The 13,341-nt window shown below is 38.2% G+C and overlaps 1 protein-coding gene across 1 annotated transcript; it reads left to right on the top strand.

The window, feature by feature from the left end:
- The first annotated feature begins 6,847 nt into the window (after positions 1-6,847).
- Positions 6,848-12,312, top strand: LOC117554369 (proteasome subunit alpha type-6). Its single transcript, XM_034228780.1, has 7 exons — positions 6,848-7,069; positions 7,846-7,940; positions 8,635-8,716; positions 10,498-10,653; positions 10,744-10,922; positions 11,091-11,185; positions 12,117-12,312. Exons 1-7 carry the CDS (start codon positions 6,994-6,996, stop codon positions 12,172-12,174), a joined length of 741 nt encoding a protein of 246 aa, XP_034084671.1. The 5' UTR covers positions 6,848-6,993; the 3' UTR covers positions 12,175-12,312.
- The last annotated feature ends 1,029 nt before the right edge of the window (positions 12,313-13,341 follow it).

Genomic DNA, 13,341 nt, shown 5'->3' with positions numbered 1-13,341 from the left:
TGTTCTTTGGATGCAACTCAGCATTCTTTCTCCTCCAAACACGTCTAGTTGAGTTTTTACCAAAAAGTTCTATTTTGGTTTCATCTGACCATATGACATTCTCCCAATCCTCTTCTGGATCATCTAAATGCTCTCTAGCAAACTTCAGACGGGCCTGGACATGTACTGGCTTAAGCAGGGGGACACGTCTGGCACTGCAGGATTTGAGTCCCTAGCGGCGTAGTGTGTTACTGATGGTAGCCTTTGTTACTTTGGTCCCAGCTCTCTGCAGGTCATTGACTAGGTCCCCCCGTGTGGTTCTGGGATTTTTGCTCACCGTTCTTGTGATCATTTTGACCCCACGGGGTGAGATCTTGCGTGGAGCCCCAGATCGAGGGAGATTATCAGTGGTCTTGTATGTCTTCTATTTTCTAATAATTGCTCCCACAGTTGATTTCTTCACACCAAGCTGCTTACCTATTGCAGATTCAGTCTTCCCAGCCTGGTGCAGGTCTACAATTTTGTTTCTGGTGTCCTTTGACAGCTCTTTGGTCTTGGCCATAGTGGAGTTTGGAGTGTGACTGTTTGAGGTTGTGGACAGGTGTCTTTTATACTGATAACGAGTTCAAACAGGTGCCATTAATACAGTTAACAAGTGGAGGACAGAGGAGGCTCTTAAAGAAGAAGTTACAGGTCTGTGAGAGCCAGAAATCTTGTTTGTTTGTAGGTGACCAAATACTTATTTTACCGAGGAATTTACCAATTAATTCATTAAAAATCCTACAATGTGATTTCCTGGATTATTTCCCCCCCCATTCTGTCTCTCATAGTTGAAGTGTACCTAGGAAGAAAATTACAGGCCTCTCTCATCTTTTTAAGTGGGATAACTTGCACAATTGGTGGCTGACTAAATACTTTTTTGCCCCACTGTATATGTCACAATGTACTAATCTTACTCAATGAAAACAGTTGTATTGTGTATTTTGTGGCTCTGGAGGGAGCTTTTTTTAAGTTTGGAAAATACCCAAACCTGAAAAAAGTAACGTTGACATCATCAGGGTAACAAAAAGCCTGCTTTATAAACTGGTGTTTGGTGGTTTATTAAAAGGGGGCATATATTTGGCAGAGGGGGTCTGGGGAGAAATCCTTATTGAGGTGCATTATGGGAATTGCAGGAACAGTTGCTGGAGTTTGCCCCAGGTCAGCATATCTCAGCCTCTACTGCGTTGATTTTGACTGTTTTCATTCCATTTTATCTCTCTCTGAAGTCCCTCGACTTTATGAAAGTGCAATACTTGATTGTTTTAAATATTAAATCTGCATTTTTTTTCTTTTCGTTTCACTCCTGGTTTAATAAAATGTCATAAAGGACTTGATACATAATCTAGATTATGACATCTAATCCAAAACCCTTTGTGTAACATCAGCTATTAATAAATAAATGCTGCCTTCATTGTAATCTCGTTCAATTTAGTGAGGCAGGGCTGCCACATTCCAGATCAAGGAATACAATTACATTTATTTTAAACCACTATTCAACATGCTTAGACTTGCCTAACACGTTGCTTATAGTATTGTTTTTTTTACAGGCAAAAAGAGGTGGAGTTAGGTGACCTTCAACTTGCTGGATTTGTTTCCTAAGAATGTGGTCACACTGTTCACGATGCATTTACACCTGGCTGAGATACTATCATAATGCTAGCCAGACCTCCTCCAGATGTGGTCTAGCAGCGTGGTTTGGATCACAGTGTGTCCTGCATGCATTCACACCTTGCATTAGCATGTGTTTCTCCTTCCATACACAGATTGCATGTTATTGCCAAGCAAGTAAATGGGGCCATGTGAAGGAGGAATCTGATATTGATTTGTATTCTTTGAACTTTTTATTTATTCCAGAAATATATAACAAACATGGAGATGTACATAAAAATCACCCCCGCCTCAGTTTACAGTCCACTCAAATCTACACATTATTGCTCACATACATACATTACCCTTTTCCTTCCAAGTCTTGGCAAATTATACATAAATACAGACATTCATTTAAATTCTCTGATCTTTCCCTGAGTAGTCGGTACAGACAGGTATACTTACAAATCCGAAACAGATGCTAGTTAAAAAAAATATATTACCCAACCAAAAATAATATGTAAATAAAATAAATACAAGAAAAAATAAAAATAAGAAAAGGAGGTGTTTAAAGCTGATTTGTATTCTTTGTATTACCTTCTTTATCTGACTTGAGTGATTGCAGCAGTTATGCAAGAGTTTAGCAGTGTTTTACTTTCTATTAGAAGTAAACAGTAAGTTTTGCTTTCTCTACTCCGGCCTTAGTTTAGCTGGAAGATAAGCACAGCGGCTCTAAAGGGTATTTGGTCATAAAACCAAAGATATTACCATAATAGTGCATGAGTGGAGACATACAGGCCAAAAGCAACATTTCCTGGCAAGTAGTTCAGAAAATAGAAACTGTACTTAAAGTTAGGGTAGGTAAGAATGGAGGAACCAGCTCGAGTGCGCTAGAATTTGAAAGTATACGCAGCCGAAAAAAATCTGCCTCTTCCTTCAGACTTCCTTAGAGAGCCCCTCCTCCAACACACACGAAATGTCATCTGTGGAAGCCTTCCACAGATGACATTTTTGTATGTATTTATTGTCAAAGTATTTAATGTATTCATTGCTATCGGGACGTTAAGAGCATTCCATGGAATATAACAAAAAGTGTATCTGAAGTGAATTACCTACCCCACCTTTAAGTCGGCCTGAAATAAGTGGCATCTCACAAACTCAATGAAGCTCTGTAGAGAAGGACAATATTATATTCAAGCTAATGAAGAGTTTGCTAATAGAGGCAAAAACCAATAAATTAGGGCATTAGATCAGGGCTTCTTTTAGCCAAAACCAGGTGTGATTCTATATTAAAAGCCTGTCACCTGTTCTGCGCTGCAGTAAAGCTGATCAACCTTCTCTTTAAAACCACACATATGGCGTGTTCATCTATGTAAAGAACAAGTGGTAAAGTTTAAAACTTGAATGTCACATCAAAGTATTTGTTTTGTCTTAATGCCATGCAACCAATCCTGAATGACAATATTCTATTTAGTTGTTCTCACTTTGTAGAAGTAGAATTGATTTGAGCATTAATGCTGGAGTGGGCAGATTTGTGGGCGCATCATTGGGGAAAGAAATATCCTTATTACCTTCCAGCACATTGTTATGTAGGTTGTTGAATTTCTCCCAACCAGGCTTTAGAAAATCTTGCCTGTGATGGGAGACGTTGGCAAATCACAGGTCATTTCAGAGAACTAGTTCCTTTACAAATGCAGATTCAACAGTGGAATCTCCTTCAATCATTTTTCATTGATTCAATTGCCGCTTTAAAGGATACCAAAAAAAAGGAAAACAACATAGCCTATCACAAAGAGAATATGACAATAAATGCAATGAATGTGTCAATATTGGCTAAGTTTTTCAGAGATCTAATAGTTAGCCGTCTGCTGAAGCTCATAGAGAGCTTTGAGCAACAATATATCAAAGGGCTTTACAGGCCAACAGGTTTGCAAAGAATCGGGATGATTTAAATACAACACCACTAACTGCAACACACCTTGAGGCTACTGTGCAACCATGGGGGTGTTTTCAACTGGACAAACCACTAGGTCATTTAGAAGGAACAGCATTGCAAATTCTAAGGAAAATGTTTCTTGCACAAGGAAGTGAGCCCACAGCGTTGTTGTCACGCACGCTCAGGGGACTTATATCCCATTAACATCACACTAGCTCATTTTAGATAAGCTGTTCCTAGAAGCTGCTCACTGCATTCGGGTTTGCTTCATGCGTGCTGAAAAACATGATGAATTTAATCTTTTTGTGAGATAAATCAGATTCTTTTCATGGTTTTATTTGTAAGAAATGTAAGCTTGGTACAGGGTTTGTACAGAAAACCCCATACAAAAAAAAAACTCGGGAAATTTAAAATACGGTCTCATTTAAAAAGAAAAAGCTGTTAAAAATGTTGTATAGAAAATGAGTCAAAACTCATTCATTTTAATTTATGAGGGATTGCAGAGGAAGGCCTCAACAAACTTGTTTCCCTTATTGCCTAACGTCTAAACTTCTGCGCTTGGAAAACATTAGTGTGGCTTTTGCAATGTCTTTACATGTCTTTATATAAATGGTGGAGATCCCCCGCACGCACCCTAGAATGAAGTCCCACGTCTCTAGTATTGGACCCGGGGGTGGGGGTCTTTCTGGTTTTCAATTGTGAATACAGTGTGAAAATGAAAGAGCCGTGCTTGTTGTATAGCAACAACAGAAGGCGTAGGAGAGAGAACAGAGGTGGGGAAGAGTACAAAAAGAGGGAGGAAAGTGAAAGTGCGGGGATGCATCTGCATGGGAGGGGGGTTTGCTGTCTAGGTAAAATATCAATGGGTTCTGATGATGTAGCAACATAGCATTTTATTGAGTTGCCGTACGGCCATTTATTTAACTTGGATAGATAGATATTTTTCATCAACCACTCAACTCATGTAATGAATGGATGTATTAAAGAAGCCCTATTATGCCATTTGGGTTTTCCCTTCCCTGTACTGTGTTATAATGTTTTGTGTGCATGTAAATGGTCTGCAAAGGCTAAAATCCCACCAGAGGGAGTTTCTCAGACAGAGGGTGAAAAGAGGTGCTGCAGCACAGGCAGTATGAGAAAAATAAAGACCTTGACCTATGAACATTACAGCATGGAAACATGTCACAGTACAGGCACAAAACACAAATATGAACATGTCGATGAGCATATTAGGACTGCCTTTAATACTACCTGATGTGATATGAACTATTCATATCTTAAACTGCACTGTAACTTTTTATTCATGTACTTTTTATTCATGTGCTTTTTATTCATGTATTTTTTATTTTAATGTTTCTTTTATTATCTTTTATTGTTTTTAAATGCCTTTGTCTTAATGTCTTTCATTTTTGTAAAGCACCTTGAATTGCCTTGTGTTGAAAGGTGCTATATAAATAAACTTGCCTTGCCTATATTAAAATTGCAAAATCCATGTTGGAAGTTATTGTGTTTATTCTTCTTTAGAGCTGTGTAGTAACAGTAAATAGTTTGGGTTGTGCAGGAGTGAACACACATCTTTGCAATACTGGATGTTGCATTCATTTTAGATGACTACTTGTTTGAAAAAGATACCCTTTTAAGTATATTGCGATATTTCCTGTTAACATGTGACTCATTAGTTAAATAAGATCACTCCCATGCATGTCTCTCTATGAGTTTTTCACAAACTACTACAAATATTAGGATAAGGATGAGGAAATCACAGACAGGGACTTTTTGTTGAGTGTGAAAAAAGTGAAAAAAGTTCGATATAACACCTGTTGGCATTGCAGACCTTTCACTAACCATTATACCGCACTCATGAAATACCAAAGTACTCTTTGCTTCACACTTTCAAGGATATTTCAGAGAATGGCTGGGAGGTTTTAAAGTCACATTTATTATACTTGTCATTATCTAAATGTGCGAGTAACTAATAAAGAGGAAGCAAACACCCTCTATTCAGCTGCATCAGCTACCTGGGGACATGGAAAATCCCTAACTCATGCATACTTTATTTTATGGGACAAGGAAATGGGGAGTTAATACTTATCTAGTAATCTGTGTAACACAAAAAAAAAAAAGTGATGATCATGTTTCATCTAAAAGATAATATTCACTGGGGTGGTAATGCGATAGGGAAAATAAATGTGATATGTTTGCATTTTGTCACTGTATTCAATTTGAACTTATATGCAGGCTAGGTGAAAATCTTGTTGGCGTCTATTGCAGGTAAAAGGAAGCTGCTTATTTTAGAGAAAAGTAGCAAAATAGTTAGCTATTATAACCATGTAACTGAAACTGTTACTGTTATTTGACATTATAACAATGGAGCCAGGCACTTAACATGACTATAAAAGGTAATAAAATCCATTTCCGCAGCAGGTATTTTGACTTGTCATTGGAGGGGAAGCACAGGTGTGACTAATGACAATAATGATGGCACCTTTCCATGTAATGTTCTAGTTAGCCATGTGGGTTATGGGTCAGCATGTACGGGGGGGTTTTATGGGACGCTTTTTGACAGCAGGAAAATTGTACATAATAAAATGAATAATTCTCTCAAGGTATTGTGAAAGCTGGATCTCTGTCACCCTTTTCAAGGCGGGTTGTCTTGCGTTTTTTGAAGTGTGTGTCACAATGGATACCTTGTCCTTTAACTGCAAACCAAATCTGCCTACAGGTACAAATAAAATACCCTGAACCTTACTGGGACACTTGACAATAAAACTTCACGAGTCATCATGAAAGTACCCAATAGGCCCATTACAATGTACTTGCAGGTACTGTTTTGCAGTATTTGTAGCCTACTGTTTTATACAAACAGGACATTTTAAAAATGTATTATATATCATTATTTATTATATATTATATATCTGCAAAATCAAAAATATTTTAATTTTTCTCCAATATTCTGATAATACTTGCCAATAACTGGACGTGCACATTTGATAAAGCTGACCTTATTTATGCTTGAGTTTAATCAACATATTCATTTTAAAACTATGTTTTCTATTATTTATATTGCATTTAAGGGAAATAGCATGTTTATGTTGAAGCTAGTACCCTAAAGGGGTAGCTCATTGTAGCCTTCTTACATTTTAGGCTACTGTTGAGAAGTAAAGTAGACTTTATTTTTTAAAACATAAATGTGAAATGTATGTAATATTTACAACTGTCAAGTAGTCAAGCTATATAATTTTCTTTAAAATGAAGTGGGCGATAAAAGCATTAACAAAACCATTTCAGATACAGCGTGTGTTATATCACCATGGTAACGAAGCAGACCGCTGACACCGGATGTAGTTCCGTTACCATTAGTTCAACTTCCGGGGAAAACATTGTGCATGAAGTAAAAATCTGCTTGTAAATTCATTTGGCGAATTTTTCGGCCAACTTTACCTTGTAAAATGTCTCGAGGCTCGAGTGCAGGGTTTGATCGACACATCACTATCTTCTCTCCCGAAGGAAGGCTCTATCAAGTCGGTCAGTATGTGGATCTGTCCAGACAAAAGCCGGGTGGCAAGCTCACTTGTTAGCTAGCCAGCTAAATGCTCTGTCATGGTTCGTTTAGCCTGGCTTCTAACTGATACATGACACCGCGTGAAAGTGGTATCAAATGGAAACATTAAAGTCGTGTTTGTTGCTTGAAACCTGTTATTTGTACGTGTGCTTTACGCATGCTTTAATTAAACAAAAGGCGCAATTGACAATAGCTAGCTGGCTAGTATGCTAGTTAGCATGTTTAGCACTGCAGTCTATGGAGCTGATTCATTGCGTTTACATACCATTGAGTCAAATGTTAAGGCTGCTTTTAATTGTTGTATTTGGCTAAACTGTCTTAAACACATTAACCTTAGCATGTTTGTGTTTTAAATATGGTGAGCGTTAGTTGGACTTAAAGGGAAAATCCACCCAAAATATGAACCAAATAAGTTTTCTCTGCTGTTTGCAGCTAAGTTATAGCTTGTGAAACTGATCCTATATTGTCATAGGATATACTCTACACATGGACAGGGCTTGTTGATGTGACAAGGGTTTCTTTTTGGGATGCAACCCTCAAGTCAATGATTGTGTCATGCTGGCCAATCAGATGACACCTAACAGTCCTTGTTGTACTGCTGAAGGGAAACTGCTGTGTGTTGGTGCATATAGACTCTAGTACAACATCATTGAACGCTGTGCTTGTTTTTATGAATCCATTCCATTATTTCCGCTGATGTCAGACATCTAAGAAACCCTCTTTTGCTGTTAACCTGCAGAATATGCTTTCAAGGCCATAAACCAAGGTGGACTCACATCAGTAGCAATCAGGGGGAAGGACTGCGCAATCGTCGTAACACAGAAAAAAGTACCGGTGAGTTCTTATCAGGTGTTTGGTTTCACACGGTTGAAGCACTGTGAACATTCTAAACTGTGGTGAATAAAGTGTGCTAACACCCATACTGAGATTTAGATATATTCATTATAAAGCTCTTTACATCGAAAAGTATTGCATATTTTATGCAAGCTGGATATCCTTTATTTGTGAGCAAATGTATATCCTGTGTCCGTGATCAATATGTCTATTGTCCCTTGTCTAAGTGAAAAGCTCTGATGTACCAGAGTCTCTGCTGAAGTTAAACTACTCGTATGTATTCACAATTTAGAGGTTTATTCGTCATATTTTAGTAATGATATAATAAAATATCTTGTTTTACTGCCCAAAGTGGTGTCTTTTAAGTTGTTAAATGTGTCTAACTAGCTCTTGTCAGACTGTTGTATTTTATTTATTAAGTTTTCAATTTACTGCATTACCTTTTTAAAACATTTTGGAGATTTAACCAGGAAAAGTTTGGTAAAATACATAAATTATTCATTTAAATCGTTTTCATCTACTTTGTTTTTATTGGCGGAAGATGTAAAAGCATGTATGTCTGTTTACATGTAATATTTCTATCTATTAATGTTTCTCCTCGTCTCAATCATCTTTTTGATGCATTAATGACACCAAATAATGAGGCAGCTGTCCCACATTTATTCATTTTAAACCTTTTCTTTCTTGACAACAGGACAAGCTCCTGGATGCAGGCACAGTGACGCACCTTTTCAGAATAACAGACCATATTGGATGCGTAATGTCCGGGATGACAGGTAAGAAAATTACGCTGTGTCGTGTTTTGAGAGGGGACACAACCAGAGATTATTTGATGTAGGGCTGTGCAATTAATCGTATTTTAATCGCGATTACGATTATGGCTTGCGACGATTATGAAAACAGCATAATTGACAAAATACGATTATTTTGCTGGGTGCGCTTTCGCCCCTCCCTAAAAGCCCACTCGGCCACGTGGGAGTGACATGTGTTGTGAGTGTTCAGCGAGAGCGAAGATGTCAGAACAAGAGCAGCAACTCGTTAAAAAGAAGGGTAAAACTATTTCCACTATTTGCAAGTACTTTGCCATTACATTCCACATCGCTAAAGATATGTGCACTGTTAGCAACCAGGGCTTTAAGCAACTTGTCAACACGTTGGACAAGCGTTACGCGATGCCGTCTCGGTATTATTTCAGCAGGTCTGCGCTGCCTGCACTATGTGACAAATGCCGTGGGGAAGTTGAGAGAGATGTGGCTTCAGCTGACTACTTTGCGACCACAACGGACCTATGGTCTAGCCCAGGGGTGCCCAACCAGTCGATCGCGAGATGTGTCTACAAATAGAACAACAATATTCTGTTTTATCGTTAATGTCCTGTAACATAATCTTCCTGTGCCAGAATTTGTGATTGGCCGGCGTCACCCCATGTGTCGGGGCGTGGCTGAGGGTCTTCAGTACAGGTGGCAATATTGTCACCTGCCTGCGCTCATCTCTGAAACCAGACCATGTCAACAGGCTGGTGTTTCTTGCGAACAATCTTTAAGACATGACACGAGCAGCCCTACCAGCATTTGCCATGGTGGCCTAAACATTTTTATTTGGTCTTAAATTGTAGTTCAACATTTATTTCCTGTTACTTCTGGACCATGACGGTTGGCCAGCCTTCAACGTTTAACTGAGTGGAATATGTTGAATATGTTTTACCAAAATGTTGGCTATATGTTAAGGAGTTTTCAGTAGGTTGTGACAGTGCACTGCATCATATTTGATTTAATTTATTTTGGTCCAATTTATTTTTATTTATCATATTAATAATATATGTTTAGTATGGTTTTGGAAGTGTGCTCCAACATATTTGATCTTGTTTATTGGTAAAATATTATTTGTTTTAAAGTTCAATAAATGGTCAATAAATAATCGTCAAAATAATCGTGATATCAATTATTGACCAAATAATCGTGATTATGATTTTTGCCATAATCGCACAGCCCTAATTTGATGGGTGCATGCATTTAACACTAAGTCAGGGTTTTTATTTGTCATCATCAATCATAAAGGATTTCAACAAATCGGTGTCTATTTTAAATATTAAAGGTAGGAACATTGGATTTTGGACAATACCCATTTCAGCCTAAACACTTTGAAGTAAATCTGTTACTTTTCATATTCTGTATCCATTCGGAGTGTTGCCTGGTGTAAACTCGTCACAGTAATAGTGGGTTGGGGGCATGCCTTGCAGCAAGAAATACTGTCGTTTTTCATTATATCGAGAAAATAATCTGTGAAATCCAGTTAAAACCCAATATATCTTTTGAAAATTCCAATTATTTTTAGTTCAAATTGAAAGTGATGAGTGTTGCGGATCATTTCGCATCATACTCAGTCACAACATTAACTGTTAAGAATGCTTCCTCTTTCCAAAGAACTGTCAACATCAGCTTTCTGTGGATCTCATTTCAACATTGCAAATAGATTCTAGAAGTACCAACATGACTGACAGTTAAATGAGTGCTTTTAACTTATCTCCCACTTCTCCCACCTCCTCTATCTCCTCCAGCTGACAGCAGGTCCCAAGTCCAGCGAGCTCGCTATGAGGCCGCCAACTGGCAGTACAAGTATGGTTACGAAATTCCAGTGGACATGCTGTGCAAGAGACTCGCTGACATCTCACAAGTCTACACGCAGAACGCCGAAATGCGACCACTGGGCTGCTGTACGTATTATTCAAATTTAGAGGGGGTAAAGAAGTGTTTTGGCAAATCTTTAGGCGTAAAACTCTGACGCCAATTGCCGTCTCCTGCAGGTATGATCATGATCGGCATCGACGATGAGCACGGGCCCCAGGTTTACAAAAACGACCCCGCAGGCTACTACTGCGGCTTCAAGGCCACCGCCGCCGGAGTGAAGCAGACAGAAGCCACCAGCTTCCTGGAGAAGAAAGTAAAAAAGAAGCTGGACTGGACCTTTGAGCAAACTATTGAGGTGAGACTAAAGTCTTTAAAGGATGGTACACCGGTTGATAAGGGCGGAACATGGAAGTGAAAGTAATCTCAGAGGTGCTTTCCAGCTGCGGGTTCTAATTTTGCATTTATTTGAATGTTAAGCAAATTATTATTAGGGTGTAACATTATCTTTGTTTTTTCCCTGCAGACCGCAATCTCTTGTCTGTCGACGGTTCTCTCCATCGACTTCAAGCCCTCCGAGCTGGAGGTGGGAGTTGTCACATTACAGGACTCCAAGTTCAGGTAAAAGACCCAAAAATGCACAATGATTTATAAAAAAATAAAGATTTTATTGGAGTTATAATTATTATTATATGAAAACCAATCCGTTATTACAGCTCAGCGTCTAAACTCTCAGGGAGACTGCTTTAGCAAACATAATTATACTGGAAAAATAATTGTGTAATTCTGCAACAGCATTATCATTTTCCACATATATACTTATTATTAGAGCAACACATGAACATGCTTTTACTTATACTACTTCAGTTATTAAAGCCAATTTGAAAATCAAGAATGGCCTTGTGTACAGTAATGTTAAATAAAAGTCAGTGAAGCCTAATTTTTTTTAATGTGGAATCATTCTTGCAGCACAATTTAAATGCAATTTTTGCAAATGAAAATGCTATTTGACATTCCTTTTAATATTGCTTGCATAAATTGAAAATCCGGTAACATTGTTTATATTGCATTTTCAATTGAATATGCTCCATGGAAAAAATGTATAATAGCATTTTAATGGTTACTTAAATAACCACATATATGCTATTGGGAAACTACATTTGTTTTTTACTTTAATCAATTATTTGTATTATCGATCGATCTGCCATTTATTCCCCTTTAATTATATTATTATTTGTAAGTATTAGTTACGTTTGTTGTAAATCACTGTTTTGTAAATTACAATAAATATGCATTTTACCAGGTGAAAGAAGAAATAATTGTTTGCTTTATAACTGTAAACGCAGATTTTAACTACCAACAGCATAAGTGGGTGTGCTCAAATTGCTCCATTATTAAATCAACCCTTCAACAATCCAGATACTATCATTGATGCCCAGACAAGCATTAAACACCCCTTTTCTGACAGTCATTTAACTCCTTTATTCATGTTGCTAATTGTGGTTGAAATACATGTTTGATATCAGAATCATGCCCCTGTGTGTTTCTGCAGGATTCTGACGGAGGGGGAGGTGGACGTCCACCTGATGGCCCTGGCCGAGCGGGACTGAGCGAGCAGAGACATGTCCCCTGTTGGATTAAGTTAGAGCATGATGGGATATACAGTTCCCAGATGGAGGCTATCTTTGTTTGCTGTACATTTACCCCCCACTGTTTCATTCAACAATAAAAAAAAGTTTTTCGAGTAACCATTGTCTTTGTATCCCTACTTGTTTTGCACACAGAGCTGTTTGCATTTTATGTCAAAGTAAATATGAGTATGTTAGATGTTAAACTCCTGAGCTTTGTTTTAATGTGTCTAGTCGTTTACTGGAACATGAGATTGTGCAGACTTTACCTCTGAGCTTCCTGTTGTGGCTCTGCACAAGAATCACATGACATGCCAAGGTGCTGCGGAGAGGTTCTTTTACTACAGTGATGTAGACCTGATTTGACCTAATTGTGTCAACATTTTTGCTTTTATTACGCAGATGTCGCTTGTCAGAAATAGCATACTTCAACCCCCCACCGGATGTATCATACGAGTAGTTTCTCTTTTGCTAAGGGAAAATGTTTTCCCCCTCTAACTGGTTTTGACCAAGCTGACATTTGGTAAGTGTCGGGGGGGGGGGAACTGGCTGAGTATTCTAGTCAATGACCCCTTCCAGCTCAGCATTTTAAAGGATTTGTCAACATGTGACTAGAACTGATGATCACACATTTTCACCCTCATTTGGACTAATTCCAACCAACTTCTCTCTATTAGCAGCTTTTTTTAAATCAGAAATTCAGTTAAAATAGTTTTGTCATTTTCTTAAACTTGTTTATAGTCTCCTAGGTGTTTTTCCCCTGTCCTTAATTAACTTTAAAAAGTCCTTGGAATCCCCCCCTGCAGTCCTCAGGTCTACAACCTGGTTAATGTTTACAGCCATGAAGACAATTACAGGCTATAGACACTGCTATTAAACCTAATCACTCTGGGACATTTTGGTTTAAGCGCTGGCTCCAGCTTAACTTCATAGCGGGAATTAGAGCTTGTTCCTGGTTATAGTTATGGTAATTTCAGAAAACTTCCCCAGCTATCATGCGCAGATCTATCAACAGACTGGGACATCTTGTACTTCCCTGCAAAGTTTCCTGGTGCTTGTGACACAGCAGTTATACTATGTCTGGCTAATTTCCCCATCTCTGTAAAAGACACTTCCTACTCACTAAAGTTCCTGTGTACTTTTTTAGCA

The sequence above is a fragment of the Gymnodraco acuticeps genome, unplaced genomic scaffold, assembly GCF_902827175.1.
Source record: "Gymnodraco acuticeps unplaced genomic scaffold, fGymAcu1.1, whole genome shotgun sequence".
Taxonomy (NCBI): Eukaryota; Metazoa; Chordata; class Actinopteri; order Perciformes; family Bathydraconidae; genus Gymnodraco; species Gymnodraco acuticeps.
The sequence above is the reverse complement of the archived record's forward strand: the minus strand, read 5'-3'. Positions and strand labels throughout refer to the sequence as shown.